This window comes from Pimephales promelas, chromosome 7, assembly GCF_988280905.1.
Source record: "Pimephales promelas chromosome 7, fPimPro1.hap1.1, whole genome shotgun sequence".
Lineage (NCBI taxonomy): Eukaryota > Metazoa > Chordata > Actinopteri > Cypriniformes > Leuciscidae > Pimephales > Pimephales promelas.
In genome coordinates this window covers 7828924-7846648 of record NC_142775.1, presented here as the reverse complement: position 1 = coordinate 7846648, position 17725 = coordinate 7828924, and the positions used below count along the sequence as shown (strand labels likewise).

Genomic DNA, 17725 nt, shown 5'->3' with positions numbered 1-17725 from the left:
AAACGCATTTTCAAAAAGTGCTTTAAACTCTTTTCATAGCATTTGTTGTGGGACTCAGGGGGTATTTTGATGCAGCAACAGGGGTTTCCTTTGTAGTTTTGTGGTCCTCGCTGTCTGCCCCTGCTGACTCACTAACTCAGTGCATCTTCCAGCAGAGTTGATTGTGAGATCGCAGGTCGAGAGGATGACAGTTCAAGTGTGCTGCTTGTTTAGTGTGGTTTTATTGGGTCTTTCTGCTTGTTTGAGCACAACACACGCTGGAGTCCTAGGTGAGAATTTCTTTTAGCTTCATCACGCAGCCCAAAGAAGTGCATTAATGAAGTACCTTAAAAAATTAGAATTTAGACGCATCTGCTTACGAAAATACAGTACAGACGTCAAGTGGAAGTTCAACTCCGTGTGTTGGTTTAGTTTTAATAGTAAGCCAAGTGTAGATATGCGAACCGTCATATGTTTATGCGTTTTTCATTGTACAACAATTTCATTGTTTAAGAGAAATTCATAAGCCTACAATATAACATGGGGAGCTGATTATAACCGATAACTCCGTGATCTATATATATATATATATATATATATATATATGTGCGCGCATCTATATTTGTTTTTTGTTCTCTTACGAAGCCTATAAAAATGCTTAAGGGAAATGAGGGTGGTCATGGGGATGGCATAATATTTGGAAGCTGTCTGCAACGTATTAACTGATGTCCATGTTTTCTATCAGCATTGCACTATTACTAACTCTACTATAGTGGGGTAGGTTGTAACCGCACTCTCAGTCTTTGAAACTGATTGATGCACTTTAGTGAAAATGGTGGATTTCTAAGCTACTTTGACTTGAAGAATATAAATGTGTGAATATTATAAAGTTTGAGACTCATTGCAAAACCCCTGTCTTGCTAATGCTGAAGCAAACTATTACAGCACTTCCTGGTCTCCCCTAATGATCCTCTTGAATCCTCTTCTGTGTCCGGTCGGTGTCCGGCGATGCTGACGGTCACGCCGTCCCGTCGAGGATGCTCTTCTGATAGAGACTGCTCTGGAGGACACAAATGCTGTCGATTTCCCTGTGGGCGCTCGTGTGTGCCGCCTGTTTTCAGTGAGTTTTAATTAATGGATGCTATACGTCTTCCAAAAAAAAAAAAAAAAACACTGCATTTTGTTTCTCTCAGAAATCGCTAGTATGTTTCACAAATAATTGCAAAGAAACCGCAAGCAACGCATTGAACTAAATGTGAAACTATGAAGTAGAAAGACTGAATATTCCGGAAAATCCGCCTACAGTCATCTTATGGCGGCTTTTTTTTTCATAGAGCGAATGAGACATTCAGTGTTCCGTGGCTTCAGTTGCGTTACTACCATTCAGTGGCAGTATTTAGTTATGTGGCTTCTCTGTCATGTGTCTCTTTATCAGCAAAGCCAGGAGAGTGTCCAAGCAAAAAAAATGGAGCAGAAACGTGTGACGATTTGTGTTACTATGACAGTGACTGTCCGAACAATGAGAAATGCTGCAGCAATGGATGTGGACATCAGTGTATGGCTCCATTTACAGGTATTTATGTTATTATATTAGTGTCTGGGTCAGCTTCCTCATTTCAGTTTGTCCTGGTTTATAATGAATTGTTCTCAATGTAAAAGTGTTCAGCCAATTGCACAGTTTCGAGCACAGGATGGCTTTGCAAAATTAATTCTTAATACGATTATTTATTAACACGATTGATTAATATTTAAGTAGTAAAACTTACTATTTGGGTTTGGTGCTGTATCTGAGAGTGAATGCCGCTAAACTGACAGACTAAAGTTGACCATCCGTATCCATCCAGTGAAGCCTGCAGCCGAACCGCCGAAGCCTCCAGTGAAGCCTGCAGCCGAACCGCCGAAGACTCCGGTAAAGCCTCCGGTGAAGCCTGCAGCCGAACCTCCGAAGACTCCAGTGAAGCCTCCGGTGAAGCCTGCAGCCGAACCTCCGAAGACTCCAGTGAAGCCTCCGGTGAAGCCTGCAGTCGAACCTCCCAAGCCTGCAGTGAGGCCTTCCGACGAACTGCCCGTGCCTTCCGACGAACTGTCCGAGCCCTCCGACGAACTACCAGAGCCTTCCGACGAGCCGCCAGCAGCCGAACCCACAAAGCCTCCCGTCATGCCTGCAGTGAGGCCTTCCGACGAACTGTCCGAGCCTTCCGACGAACTGTCCGAGCCCTCTGACGAACTGCCCGAGCCGTCTGCAGCCGAACCCGCAAAGCCTCCTGCCAAACCTCCTGTGATGCCTGCAGCCGAACCCGCAAAGCCTCCTGCCAAGCCTCCTGTAAAGCCTGCAGCCGAACCCGCAAAGCCACCTGCCAAGCCTCCTGTGAAGCCTGCAGCTGAACCCGCAAAGCCTGCAGTGAGGCCTTCTGACGAACTGTCCGAGCCTTCTGACGAACTACCGGAGCCTTCCGACGAACTGCCCGAGCCGCCTGCAGCCGAACCCGCAAAGCCTCCAGTGAAGCCTGCAGCCGAACCGCCGAAACCTGCAGTGAGGCCTTCCGACGAACTGTCCGAGCCTTCTGAAGAACTACCGGAGCCTTCAGACGAACTGCCAGAGCCGCCTGCAGCCGAACCCGCAAGGCCTCCTGTCAAGCCTGCAGCCGAACCCGCAAGGCCTCCTGTCAAGCCTGCAGCTGAACCCGCAAGGCCTCCTGTCAAGCCTGCAGCCCAACCCGCAAAGCCTCCTGTCAAGCCTCCAGTGAAGCCTGCTGGTGAATTGGCCAAGCCTCCTGTGAGTCACCCTTATGGCTAATGTCCTGGCCATAAGTAATGTGGATGTGCATGCAGTTAACTGTGCTGATTTAATCATTGGCTGTATAGTGTTTCCTGTATCACCAAATAAATCTCACTTTTATGACTATTGCCTCTTTTTTGTTCCTTTTAAGTGGGAAAACAAAGAATCTTTTTTTTTTTTTTTTTTTTTTGGAATGCCAGTGCTAGTTTGGCTGTTCTCTCACATAATAGCTCATTGGAATCTATGCATAAGATCCCACCCTCCTTCAAAAAGCATAAGAGCGCGCGTAGCAGTCCTGGGAACTCTACAGAATATATGAAGAGTTCAGATGCAAAAGCCTCTAAATGCCATCTGAAATTTTCTTCTTTAATGATTTTTATCAAACTTGTATATTTAAGTTCAGTAATTTCACTTAAATAACAATTAATAGGTAATTATCATTGCCATTTAAGTGAAATTACTGAACTTAAATATACAAGTTTGATAAAAATCATCATTCTAGAAGAAAATTTCAAATGGCACTTAGAGGCTTTTGCATCTGAACTCTTCATATGTTCATGTTTTAATATTTAGAATACTTTTATTATTGATTTTTATAGGGTGTAAAGTTTCAACTAGTATTGCCAATTGACCAATAGTCTTCTGCATTCTTAATGTTCAAGGTGTTCGGACATCGGTGAAGACAATGGAGACACTATAGGAGCTGAAGAGTTATGCTTTAAATCGCTTCTGCAGAGTTCACACTGACTATGTTTACATGCAGCCAATTTTTGGGTTAAGGTCACTATCTGGGTTTCTGGAACATTAGGAATAACCCGTTTACACGCGAGAGCACAGAGAGTTTCTCCTGTATACATGGAATTGCAGAATCCTGATGTAAACGGCGACGTGCGGTTAGCGCCTAGACGTACGGACAACTTTAAGACGCAATATTTTCTGATTTCCGATTCTTCTTCCTGTTTCCAAAGACAATAACAACAGCAGCCCGCGGATAATGAATAGTTCAGGGCAGAAAGCGATCGCCTTTGTTTGCGCTTTGCTGGTGATGACCTCGCTCCAAAAGTTTGCTGTGCTGTGTCTCGCCATGTTTACTTCCGGTATACTGCACGCATATTTTTGTATGCACTGAGAAGTTTCTCTACTCAAAATTACCAAGATTCCTTGCAAATAAAACATGCGCAGAACACAAATCACTATGGGGATATGCCGCTACGCGTTTACATGACCAAAAATTCGGGTTAGAAAAGGGGTACCCCAGGTATAATATCCCGGTTTTTAAAATCTGGCATATGGGCATATTCGGGTTTTTGCCGGTGTTTACATGGCCGTTCTTGGCTTTTAGGACAGCATTAGGCCACTTGATGGAGTTTTTCGGTTCCTTGCCAGTGTTGCCTTTTGGCTTGCTCAGTTGGGGATATTCAAATTAATTAACCAATCAGTAATACTTCCGTTACTCTTTGCATAACAAATCGATTTGCCCCACTCAGTGAAACACCCACTCAGAAACCTCTTTATTGTGCCCTGGTAATTGGTGATTCGATCACACGGAACGTGAACATGGAGACACCAGCCACCATAGTCACATGTTTGCTGGGAGCCAGAGCGCCTGACATCACAGCAAATTTAAAAGTGCTGGCTAATGCTAATCGTAAATTCTCTAAGATCATTATTCATGTCGGCGCTAATGATGTTCGACTCCGCTAGTCGGAGATCACCAAAATTAAATTAATATTAAAGAGGTGTGTGAACTCGCAAGTACAATGTCGGGCACTGTAATTTGCTCTGGCCCCCTTCCTGCTCGCAGGAGTGATGAGATAGTCAGTAGACTGTCCTCACTTAATCGTTGGTTGTCTGAGTGGTGTCCGCAAAATAATGTGGAATTTATAGACAATTTTGAAAAGTTTTGGGGGCAAGCCTGACCTGTTTAAAAGAGATGGTATTCATCCCTCCTGGGCTGGGGCTGCTCTTCTCTCTAGTAATTTGGCTTGGACAAATTAGTCTTGGACCTAAAACATGACAAATTTGGCACCAGGTCAGGAAGCAGACAGACTGGCTAAACCGACCGTCTGCTAGTGGCCTCGCGTCACCAAGGTCAGACAAATCCCATCACATAGAGGCTCTTTCACCTAGATATATCATATAGAGACTGCGTCTGTTCCCCGAATTTGGATATCCAAAAAACATAAGATTAAAAATCTAATTGATGTTCAACAGATATAATACAGATGAGCAAATGATAAAGCTTGGGTTGCTGAATATTAGATCACTTACTTAAAAATCGCTCATAGTTAATGATATGATTTCAGATTATAATCTAGATGTGCTGTGATTGACAGAAGCCTGGCTAAAACCAAACGATAACATAACTTTGAATGAGTCCACCCCACAAGATTACAGTTATAAACATGAACCTCGTCTGAAAGGCATTGGTGCTTATTGTAATAATATATAGTGTAAATGATAAATCACGTTTGAGAATTCTGCTGGCTACTGGTCCCACGTGATCGCTGTACCACCTGACCACTGCAGATTCATTTGCCGTTGATAGTGTTGCCATAAAACCAATCAATCATATCCAAATTACGGTTATTATTACGACGTCCAACCCTGATCAAACACACCTGAACAAGCTAATCAAGGTCTTCAAGAATAGGCTATATTAGAAAGCTACAGACAGGTGATTTCCATTAGGGTTGGAGTTGCCCAGAACTCCAATTGGATCTTTAAAAACGCATTTTCAAAAAGTGCTTTAAACTCTTTTCATAGCATTTGTTGTGGGACTCAGGGGGTATTTTGATGCAGCAACAGGGGTTTCCTTTGTAGTTTTGTGGTCCTCGCTGTCTGCCCCTGCTGACTCACTAACTCAGTGCATCTTCCAGCAGAGTTGATTGTGAGATCGCAGGTCGAGAGGATGACAGTTCAAGTGTGCTGCTTGTTTAGTGTGGTTTTATTGGGTCTTTCTGCTTGTTTGAGCACAACACACGCTGGAGTCCTAGGTGAGAATTTCTTTTAGCTTCATCACGCAGCCCAAAGAAGTGCATTAATGAAGTACCTTAAAAAATTAGAATTTAGACGCATCTGCTTACGAAAATACAGTACAGACGTCAAGTGGAAGTTCAACTCCGTGTGTTGGTTTAGTTTTAATAGTAAGCCAAGTGTAGATATGCGAACCGTCGTATGTTTATGCGTTTTTCATTGTACAACAATTTCATTGTTTAAGAGAAATTCATAAGCCTACAATATAACATGGGGAGCTGATTATAACCGATAACTCCGTGATCTATATATATATATATATATATATATATATGTGCGCGCATCTATATTTGTTTTTTGTTCTCTTACGAAGCCTATAAAAATGCTTAAGGGAAATGAGGGTGGTCATGGGGATGGCATAATATTTGGAAGCTGTCTGCAACGTATTAACTGATGTCCATGTTTTCTATCAGCATTGCACTATTACTAACTCTACTATAGTGGGGTAGGTTGTAACCGCACTCTCAGTCTTTGAAACTGATTGATGCACTTTAGTGAAAATGGTGGATTTCTAAGCTACTTTGACTTGAAGAATATAAATGTGTGAATATTATAAAGTTTGAGACTCATTGCAAAACCCCTGTCTTGCTAATGCTGAAGCAAACTATTACAGCACTTCCTGGTCTCCCCTAATGATCCTCTTGAATCCTCTTCTGTGTCCGGTCGGTGTCCGGCGATGCTGACGGTCACGCCGTCCCGTCGAGGATGCTCTTCTGATAGAGACTGCTCTGGAGGACACAAATGCTGTCGATTTCCCTGTGGGCGCTCGTGTGTGCCGCCTGTTTTCAGTGAGTTTTAATTAATGGATGCTATACGTCTTCCAAAAAAAAAAAAAAAAACACTGCATTTTGTTTCTCTCAGAAATCGCTAGTATGTTTCACAAATAATTGCAAAGAAACCGCAAGCAACGCATTGAACTAAATGTGAAACTATGAAGTAGAAAGACTGAATATTCCGGAAAATCCTCCTACAGCCATCTTATGGCGGCTTTTTTTTTCATAGAGCGAATGAGACATTCAGTGTTCCGTGGCTTCAGTTGCGTTACTACCATTCAGTGGCAGTATTTAGTTATGTGGCTTCTCTGTCATGTGTCTCTTTATCAGCAAAGCCAGGAGAGTGTCCAAGCAAAAAAAATGGAGCAGAAACGTGTGACGATTTGTGTTACTATGACAGTGACTGTCCGAACAATGAGAAATGCTGCAGCAATGGATGTGGACATCAGTGTATGGCTCCATTTACAGGTATTTATGTTATTATATTAGTGTCTGGGTCAGCTTCCTCATTTCAGTTTGTCCTGGTTTATAATGAATTGTTCTCAATGTAAAAGTGTTCAGCCAATTGCACAGTTTCGAGCACAGGATGGCTTTGCAAAATTAATTCTTAATACGATTATTTATTAACACGATTGATTAATATTTAAGTAGTAAAACTTACTATTTGGGTTTGGTGCTGTATCTGAGAGTGAATGCCGCTAAACTGACAGACTAAAGTTGACCATCCGTATCCATCCAGTGAAGCCTGCAGCCGAACCGCCGAAGCCTCCAGTGAAGCCTGCAGCCGAACCGCCGAAGACTCCGGTAAAGCCTCCGGTGAAGCCTGCAGCCGAACCTCCGAAGACTCCAGTGAAGCCTCCGGTGAAGCCTGCAGCCGAACCTCCGAAGACTCCAGTGAAGCCTCCGGTGAAGCCTGCAGTCGAACCTCCCAAGCCTGCAGTGAGGCCTTCCGACGAACTGCCCGTGCCTTCCGACGAACTGTCCGAGCCCTCCGACGAACTACCAGAGCCTTCCGACGAGCCGCCAGCAGCCGAACCCACAAAGCCTCCCGTCATGCCTGCAGTGAGGCCTTCCGACGAACTGTCCGAGCCTTCCGACGAACTGTCCGAGCCCTCTGACGAACTGCCCGAGCCGTCTGCAGCCGAACCCGCAAAGCCTCCTGCCAAACCTCCTGTGATGCCTGCAGCCGAACCCGCAAAGCCTCCTGCCAAGCCTCCTGTAAAGCCTGCAGCCGAACCCGCAAAGCCACCTGCCAAGCCTCCTGTGAAGCCTGCAGCTGAACCCGCAAAGCCTGCAGTGAGGCCTTCTGACGAACTGTCCGAGCCTTCTGACGAACTACCGGAGCCTTCCGACGAACTGCCCGAGCCGCCTGCAGCCGAACCCGCAAAGCCTCCAGTGAAGCCTGCAGCCGAACCGCCGAAACCTGCAGTGAGGCCTTCCGACGAACTGTCCGAGCCTTCTGAAGAACTACCGGAGCCTTCAGACGAACTGCCAGAGCCGCCTGCAGCCGAACCCGCAAGGCCTCCTGTCAAGCCTGCAGCCGAACCCGCAAGGCCTCCTGTCAAGCCTGCAGCTGAACCCGCAAGGCCTCCTGTCAAGCCTGCAGCCCAACCCGCAAAGCCTCCTGTCAAGCCTCCAGTGAAGCCTGCTGGTGAATTGGCCAAGCCTCCTGTGAGTCACCCTTATGGCTAATGTCCTGGCCATAAGTAATGTGGATGTGCATGCAGTTAACTGTGCTGATTTAATCATTGGCTGTATAGTGTTTCCTGTATCACCAAATAAATCTCACTTTTATGACTATTGCCTCTTTTTTGTTCCTTTTAAGTGGGAAAACAAAGAATCTTTTTTTTTTTTTTTTTTTTTGGAATGCCAGTGCTAGTTTGGCTGTTCTCTCACATAATAGCTCATTGGAATCTATGCATAAGATCCCACCCTCCTTCAAAAAGCATAAGAGCGCGCGTAGCAGTCCTGGGAACTCTACAGAATATATGAAGAGTTCAGATGCAAAAGCCTCTAAATGCCATCTGAAATTTTCTTCTTTAATGATTTTTATCAAACTTGTATATTTAAGTTCAGTAATTTCACTTAAATAACAATTAATAGGTAATTATCATTGCCATTTAAGTGAAATTACTGAACTTAAATATACAAGTTTGATAAAAATCATCATTCTAGAAGAAAATTTCAAATGGCACTTAGAGGCTTTTGCATCTGAACTCTTCATATGTTCATGTTTTAATATTTAGAATACTTTTATTATTGATTTTTATAGGGTGTAAAGTTTCAACTAGTATTGCCAATTGACCAATAGTCTTCTGCATTCTTAATGTTCAAGGTGTTCGGACATCGGTGAAGACAATGGAGACACTATAGGAGCTGAAGAGTTATGCTTTAAATCGCTTCTGCAGAGTTCACACTGACTATGTTTACATGCAGCCAATTTTTGGGTTAAGGTCACTATCTGGGTTTCTGGAACATTAGGAATAACCCGTTTACACGCGAGAGCACAGAGAGTTTCTCCTGTATACATGGAATTGCAGAATCCTGATGTAAACGGCGACGTGCGGTTAGCGCCTAGACGTACGGACAACTTTAAGACGCAATATTTTCTGATTTCCGATTCTTCTTCCTGTTTCCAAAGACAATAACAACAGCAGCCCGCGGATAATGAATAGTTCAGGGCAGAAAGCGATCGCCTTTGTTTGCGCTTTGCTGGTGATGACCTCGCTCCAAAAGTATGCTGTGCTGTGTCTCGCCATGTTTACTTCCGGTATACTGCACGCATATTTTTGTATGCACTGAGAAGTTTCTCTACTCAAAATTACCAAGATTCCTTGCAAATAAAACATGCGCAGAACACAAATCACTATGGGGATATGCCGCTACGCGTTTACATGACCAAAAATTCGGGTTAGAAAAGGGGTACCCCAGGTATAATATCCCGGTTTTTAAAATCTGGCATATGGGCATATTCGGGTTTTTGCCGGTGTTTACATGGCCGTTCTTGGCTTTTAGGACAGCATTAGGCCACTTGATGGAGTTTTTCGGTTCCTTGCCAGTGTTGCCTTTTGGCTTGCTCAGTTGGGGATATTCAAATTAATTAACCAATCAGTAATACTTCCGTTACTCTTTGCATAACAAATCGATTTGCCCCACTCAGTGAAACACCCACTCAGAAACCTCTTTATTGTGCCCTGGTAATTGGTGATTCGATCACACGGAACGTGAACATGGAGACACCAGCCACCATAGTCACATGTTTGCTGGGAGCCAGAGCGCCTGACATCACAGCAAATTTAAAAGTGCTGGCTAATGCTAATCGTAAATTCTCTAAGATCATTATTCATGTCGGCGCTAATGATGTTCGACTCCGCTAGTCGGAGATCACCAAAATTAAATTAATATTAAAGAGGTGTGTGAACTCGCAAGTACAATGTCGGGCACTGTAATTTGCTCTGGCCCCCTTCCTGCTCGCAGGAGTGATGAGATAGTCAGTAGACTGTCCTCACTTAATCGTTGGTTGTCTGAGTGGTGTCCGCAAAATAATGTGGAATTTATAGACAATTTTGAAAAGTTTTGGGGGCAAGCCTGACCTGTTTAAAAGAGATGGTATTCATCCCTCCTGGGCTGGGGCTGCTCTTCTCTCTAGTAATTTGGCTTGGACAAATTAGTCTTGGACCTAAAACATGACAAATTTGGCACCAGGTCAGGAAACAGACAGACTGGCTAAACCGACCGTCTGCTAGTGGCCTCGCGTCACCAAGGTCAGACAAATCCCATCACATAGAGGCTCTTTCACCTAGATATATCATATAGAGACTGCGTCTGTTCCCCGAATTTGGATATCCAAAAAACATAAGATTAAAAATCTAATTGATGTTCAACAGATATAATACAGATGAGCAAATGATAAAGCTTGGGTTGCTGAATATTAGATCACTTACTTAAAAATCGCTCATAGTTAATGATATGATTTCAGATTATAATCTAGATGTGCTGTGATTGACAGAAGCCTGGCTAAAACCAAACGATAACATAACTTTGAATGAGTCCACCCCACAAGATTACAGTTATAAACATGAACCTCGTCTGAAAGGCATTGGTGCTTATTGTAATAATATATAGTGTAAATGATAAATCACGTTTGAGAATTCTGCTGGCTACTGGTCCCACGTGATCGCTGTACCACCTGACCACTGCAGATTCATTTGCCGTTGATAGTGTTGCCATAAAACCAATCAATCATATCCAAATTACGGTTATTATTACGACGTCCAACCCTGATCAAACACACCTGAACAAGCAATCAAGGTCTTCAAGAATAGGCTATATTAGAAAGCTACAGACAGGTGATTTCCATTAGGGTTGGAGTTGCCCAGAACTCCAATTGGATCTTTAAAAACGCATTTTCAAAAAGTGCTTTAAACTCTTTTCATAGCATTTGTTGTGGGACTCAGGGGGTATTTTGATGCAGCAACAGGGGTTTCCGTTGTAGTTTTGTGGTCCTTGCTGTCTGCCCCTGCTGACTCACTAACTCAGTGCATCTTCCAGCAGAGTTGATTGTGAGATCGCAGGTCGAGAGGATGACAGTTCAAGTGTGCTGCTTGTTTAGTGTGGTTTTATTGGGTCTTTCTGCTTGTTTGAGCACAACACACGCTGGAGTCCTAGGTGAGAATTTCTTTTAGCTTCATCACGCAGCCCAAAGAAGTGCATTAATGAAGTACCTTAAAAAATTAGAATTTAAACGCATCTGGTTACGAAAATACAGTACAGACGTCAAGTGGAAGTTCAACTCCGTGTGTTGGTTTAGTTTTAATAGTAAGCCAAGTGTAGATATGCGAACCGTCATATGTTTATGCGTTTTTCATTGTACAACAATTTCATTGTTTAAGAGAAATTCATAAGCCTACAATATAACATGGGGAGCTGATTATAACCGATAACTCCGTGATATATATATATATATATATATATGTGCACGCATCTATATTTGTTTTTTGTTCTCTTACGAAGCCTATAAAAATGCTTAAGGGAAATGAGGGTGGTCATGGGGATGGCATAATATTTGGAAGCTGTCTGCAACGTATTAACTGATGTCCATGTTTTCTATCAGCATTGCACTATTACTAACTCTACTATAGTGGGGTAGGTTGTAACCGCACTCTCAGTCTTTGAAACTGATTGATGCACTTTAGTGAAAATGGTGGATTTCTAAGCTACTTTGACTTGAAGAATATAAATGTGTGAATATTATAAAGTTTGAGACTCATTGCAAAACCCCTGTCTTGCTAATGCTGAAGCAAACTATTACAGCACTTCCTGGTCTCCCCTAATGATCCTCTTGAATCCTCTTCTGTAGTGTCCGGTCGGTGTCCGGCGATGCTGACGGTCACGCCGTCCCGTCGAGGATGCTCTTCTGATAGAGACTGCTCTGGAGGACACAAATGCTGTCGATTTCCCTGTGGGCGCTCGTGTGTGCCGCCTGTTTTCAGTGAGTTTTAATTAATGGATGCTATACGTCTTCCAAAAAAAAAAAAAAAAAACTGCATTTTGTTTCTCTCAGAAATCGCTAGTATGTTTCACAAATAATTGCAAAGAAACCGCAAGCAACGCATTGAACTAAATGTGAAACTATGAAGTAGAAAGACTGAATATTCCGGAAAATCCTCCTACAGCCATCTTATGGCGGCTTTTTTTTTCATAGAGCGAATGAGACATTCAGTGTTCCGTGGCTTCAGTTGCGTTACTACCATTCAGTGGCAGTATTTAGTTATGTGGCTTCTCTGTCATGTGTCTCTTTATCAGCAAAGCCAGGAGAGTGTCCAAGCAAAAAAAATGGAGCAGAAACGTGTGACGATTTGTGTTACTATGACAGTGACTGTCCGAACAATGAGAAATGCTGCAGCAATGGATGTGGACATCAGTGTATGGCTCCATTTACAGGTATTTATGTTATTATATTAGTGTCTGGGTCAGCTTCCTCATTTCAGTTTGTCCTGGTTTATAATGAATTGTTCTCAATGTAAAAGTGTTCAGCCAATTGCACAGTTTCGAGCACAGGATGGCTTTGCAAAATTAATTCTTAATACGATTATTTATTAACACGATTGATTAATATTTAAGTAGTAAAACTTACTATTTGGGTTTGGTGCTGTATCTGAGAGTGAATGCCGCTAAACTGACAGACTAAAGTTGACCATCCGTATCCATCCAGTGAAGCCTGCAGCCGAACCGCCGAAGCCTCCAGTGAAGCCTGCAGCCGAACCGCCGAAGACTCCGGTAAAGCCTCCGGTGAAGCCTGCAGCCGAACCTCCGAAGACTCCAGTGAAGCCTCCGGTGAAGCCTGCAGCCGAACCTCCGAAGACTCCAGTGAAGCCTCCGGTGAAGCCTGCAGTCGAACCTCCCAAGCCTGCAGTGAGGCCTTCCGACGAACTGCCCGTGCCTTCCGACGAACTGTCCGAGCCCTCCGACGAACTACCAGAGCCTTCCGACGAGCCGCCAGCAGCCGAACCCACAAAGCCTCCCGTCATGCCTGCAGTGAGGCCTTCCGACGAACTGTCCGAGCCTTCCGACGAACTGTCCGAGCCCTCTGACGAACTGCCCGAGCCGTCTGCAGCCGAACCCGCAAAGCCTCCTGCCAAACCTCCTGTGATGCCTGCAGCCGAACCCGCAAAGCCTCCTGCCAAGCCTCCTGTAAAGCCTGCAGCCGAACCCGCAAAGCCTCCTGCCAAGCCTCCTGTCAAGCCTCCAGTGAAGCCTCCAGTGAAGCCTGCTGGTGAATTGGCCAAGCCTCCTGTGAGTCACCCTTATGGCTAATGTCCTGGCCATAAGTAATGTGGATGTGCATGCAGTTAACTGTGCTGATTTAATCATTGGCTGTATAGTGTTTCCTGTATCACCAAATAAATCTCACTTTTATGACTATTGCCTCTTTTTTGTTCCTTTTAAGTGGGAAAACAAAGAATCTTTTTTTTTTTTTTTTTTTTTGGAATGCCAGTGCTAGTTTGGCTGTTCTCTCACATAATAGCTCATTGGAATCTATGCATAAGATCCCACCCTCCTTCAAAAAGCATAAGAGCGTGCGTAGCAGTCCTGGGAACTCTACAGAATATATGAAGAGTTCAGATGCAAAAGCCTCTAAATGCCATCTGAAATTTTCTTCTTTAATGATTTTTATCAAACTTGTATATTTAAGTTCAGTAATTTCACTTAAATAACAATTAATAGGTAATTATCATTGCCATTTAAGTGAAATTACTGAACTTAAATATACAAGTTTGATAAAAATCATCATTCTAGAAGAAAATTTCAAATGGCACTTAGAGGCTTTTGCATCTGAACTCTTCATATGTTCATGTTTTAATATTTAGAATACTTTTATTATTGATTTTTATAGGGTGTAAAGTTTCAACTAGTATTGCCAATTGACCAATAGTCTTCTGCATTCTTAATGTTCAAGGTGTTCGGACATCGGTGAAGACAATGGAGACACTATAGGAGCTGAAGAGTTATGCTTTAAATTGCTTCTGCAGAGTTCACACTGACTATGTTTACATGCAGCCAATTTTTGGGTTAAGGTCACTATCTGGGTTTCTGGAACATTAGGAATAACCCGTTTACACGCGAGAGCACAGAGAGTTTCTCCTGTATACATGGAATTGCAGAATCCTGATGTAAACGGCGACGTGCGGTTAGCGCCTAGACGTACGGACAACTTTAAGACGCAATATTTTCTGATTTCCGATTCTTCTTCCTGTTTCCAAAGACAATAACAACAGCAGCCCGCGGATAATGAATAGTTCAGGGCAGAAAGCGATCGCCTTTGTTTGCGCTTTGCTGGTGATGACCTCGCTCCAAAAGTATGGTGTGCTGTGTCTCGCCATGTTTACTTCCGGTATACTGCACGCATATTTTTGTATGCACTGAGAAGTTTCTCTACTCAAAATTACCAAGATTCCTTGCAAATAAAACATGCGCAGAACACAAATCACTATGGGGATATGCCGCTACGCGTTTACATGACCAAAAATTCGGGTTAGAAAAGGGGTACCCCAGGTATAATATCCCGGTTTTTAAAATCTGGCATATGGGCATATTCGGGTTTTTGCCGGTGTTTACATGGCCGTTCTTGGCTTTTAGGACAGCATTAGGCCACTTGATGGAGTTTTTCGGTTCCTTGCCAGTGTTGCCTTTTGGCTTGCTCAGTTGGGGATATTCAAATTAATTAACCAATCAGTAATACTTCCGTTACTCTTTGCATAACAAATCGATTTGCCCCACTCAGTGAAACACCCACTCAGAAACCTCTTTATTGTGCCCTGGTAATTGGTGATTCGATCACACGGAACGTGAACATGGAGACACCAGCCACCATAGTCACATGTTTGCTGGGAGCCAGAGCGCCTGACATCACAGCAAATTTAAAAGTGCTGGCTAATGCTAATCGTAAATTCTCTAAGATCATTATTCATGTCGGCGCTAATGATGTTCGACTCCGCTAGTCGGAGATCACCAAAATTAAATTAATATTAAAGAGGTGTGTGAACTCGCAAGTACAATGTCGGGCACTGTAATTTGCTCTGGCCCCCTTCCTGCTCGCAGGAGTGATGAGATAGTCAGTAGACTGTCCTCACTTAATCGTTGGTTGTCTGAGTGGTGTCCGCAAAATAATGTGGAATTTATAGACAATTTTGAAAAGTTTTGGGGGCAAGCCTGACCTGTTTAAAAGAGATGGTATTCATCCCTCCTGGGCTGGGGCTGCTCTTCTCTCTAGTAATTTGGCTTGGACAAATTAGTCTTGGACCTAAAACATGACAAATTTGGCACCAGGTCAGGAAGCAGACAGACTGGCTAAACCGACCGTCTGCTAGTGGCCTCGCGTCACCAAGGTCAAACAAATCCCATCACATAGAGGCTCTTTCACCTAGATATATCATATAGAGACTGCGTCTGTTCCCCGAATTTGGATATCCAAAAAACATAAGATTAAAAATCTAATTGATGTTCAACAGATATAATACAGATGAGCAAATGATAAAGCTTGGGTTGCTGAATATTAGATCACTTACTTAAAAATCGCTCATAGTTAATGATATGATTTCAGATTATAATCTAGATGTGCTGTGATTGACAGAAGCCTGGCTAAAACCAAACGATAACATAACTTTGAATGAGTCCACCCCACAAGATTACAGTTATAAACATGAACCTCGTCTGAAAGGCATTGGTGCTTATTGTAATAATATATAGTGTAAATGATAAATCACGTTTGAGAATTCTGCTGGCTACTGGTCCCACGTGATCGCTGTACCACCTGACCACTGCAGATTCATTTGCCGTTGATAGTGTTGCCATAAAACCAATCAATCATATCCAAATTACGGTTATTATTATGACGTCCAACCCTGATCAAACACACCTGAACAAGCTAATCAAGGTCTTCAAGAATAGGCTATATTAGAAAGCTACAGACAGGTGATTTCCATTAGGGTTGGAGTTGCCCAGAACTCCAATTGGATCTTTAAAAACGCATTTTCAAAAAGTGCTTTAAACTCTTTTCATAGCATTTGTTGTGGGACTCAGGGGGTATTTTGATGCAGCAACAGGGGTTTCCTTTGTAGTTTTGTGGTCCTCGCTGTCTGCCCCTGCTGACTCACTAACTCAGTGCATCTTCCAGCAGAGTTGATTGTGAGATCGCAGGTCGAGAGGATGACAGTTCAAGTGTGCTGCTTGTTTAGTGTGGTTTTATTGGGTCTTTCTGCTTGTTTGAGCACAACACACGCTGGAGTCCTAGGTGAGAATTTCTTTTAGCTTCATCACGCAGCCCAAAGAAGTGCATTAATGAAGTACCTTAAAAAATTAGAATTTAGACGCATCTGCTTACGAAAATACAGTACAGACGTCAAGTGGAAGTTCAACTCCGTGTGTTGGTTTAGTTTTAATAGTAAGCCAAGTGTAGATATGCGAACCGTCATATGTTTATGCGTTTTTCATTGTACAACAATTTCATTGTTTAAGAGAAATTCATAAGCCTACAATATAACATGGGGAGCTGATTATAACCGATAACTCCGTGATATATATATATATATATATATATATATATATATATATATATATGTGCGCGCATCTATATTTGTTTTTTGTTCTCTTACGAAGCCTATAAAAATGCTTAAGGGAAATGAGGGTGGTCATGGGGATGGCATAATATTTGGAAGCTGTCTGCAACGTATTAACTGATGTCCATGTTTTCTATCAGCATTGCACTATTACTAACTCTACTATAGTGGGGTAGGTTGTAACCGCACTCTCAGTCTTTGAAACTGATTGATGCACTTTAGTGAAAATGGTGGATTTCTAAGCTACTTTGACTTGAAGAATATAAATGTGTGAATATTATAAAGTTTGAGACTCATTGCAAAACCCCTGTCTTGCTAATGCTGAAGCAAACTATTACAGCACTTCCTGGTCTCCCCTAATGATCCTCTTGAATCCTCTTCTGTAGTGTCCGGTCGGTGTCCGGCGATGCTGACGGTCACGCCGTCCCGTCGAGGATGCTCTTCTGATAGAGACTGCTCTGGAGGACACAAATGCTGTCGATTTCCCTGTGGGCGCTCGTGTGTGCCGCCTGTTTTCAGTGAGTTTTAATTAATGGATGCTATACGTCTTCCAAAAAAAAAAAAAAAACATTGCATTTTGTTTCTCTCAGAAATCGCTAGTATGTTTCACAAATAATTGCAAAGAAACCGCAAGCAACGCATTGAACTAAATGTGAAACTATGAAGTAGAAAGACTGAATATTCCGGAAAATCCTCCTACAGCCATCTAATGGCGGCTTTTTTTTTCATAGAGCGAATGAGACATTCAGTGTTCCGTGGCTTCAGTTGCGTTACTACCATTCAGTGGCAGTATTTAGTTATGTGGCTTCTCTGTCATGTGTCTCTTTATCAGCAAAGCCAGGAGAGTGTCCAAGCAAAAAAAATGGAGCAGAAACGTGTGACGATTTGTGTTACTATGACAGTGACTGTCCGAACAATGAGAAATGCTGCAGCAATGGATGTGGACATCAGTGTATGGCTCCATTTACAGGTATTTATGTTATTATATTAGTGTCTGGGTCAGCTTCCTCATTTCAGTTTGTCCTGGTTTATAATGAATT

The 17725-nt window shown here is 43.0% G+C and overlaps 1 protein-coding gene across 1 annotated transcript in view; it reads left to right on the top strand.

Annotated features, from left to right (window-relative positions):
- Positions 1 to 184: 184 nt before the first annotated feature.
- Positions 185 to 17725, top strand: part of LOC120459772 (uncharacterized) — a 38187-nt gene continuing 20646 nt past the window's right edge. The window contains exons 1-17 of the mRNA XM_089133553.1: positions 185 to 264; positions 963 to 1099; positions 1415 to 1552; positions 1824 to 1855; positions 2285 to 2755; positions 5661 to 5749; positions 6446 to 6582; positions 6898 to 7035; positions 7307 to 7338; positions 7768 to 8238; positions 11142 to 11235; positions 11927 to 12058; positions 12373 to 12510; positions 12815 to 12924; positions 14868 to 15012; positions 17072 to 17203; positions 17518 to 17655. Coding sequence (XP_088989679.1) covers positions 185 to 264; positions 963 to 1099; positions 1415 to 1552; positions 1824 to 1855; positions 2285 to 2755; positions 5661 to 5749; positions 6446 to 6582; positions 6898 to 7035; positions 7307 to 7338; positions 7768 to 8238; positions 11142 to 11235; positions 11927 to 12058; positions 12373 to 12510; positions 12815 to 12924; positions 14868 to 15012; positions 17072 to 17203; positions 17518 to 17655 — 2614 coding nt within the window. The remainder of the gene's footprint in view (positions 265 to 962; positions 1100 to 1414; positions 1553 to 1823; positions 1856 to 2284; positions 2756 to 5660; positions 5750 to 6445; positions 6583 to 6897; positions 7036 to 7306; positions 7339 to 7767; positions 8239 to 11141; positions 11236 to 11926; positions 12059 to 12372; positions 12511 to 12814; positions 12925 to 14867; positions 15013 to 17071; positions 17204 to 17517; positions 17656 to 17725) is intronic.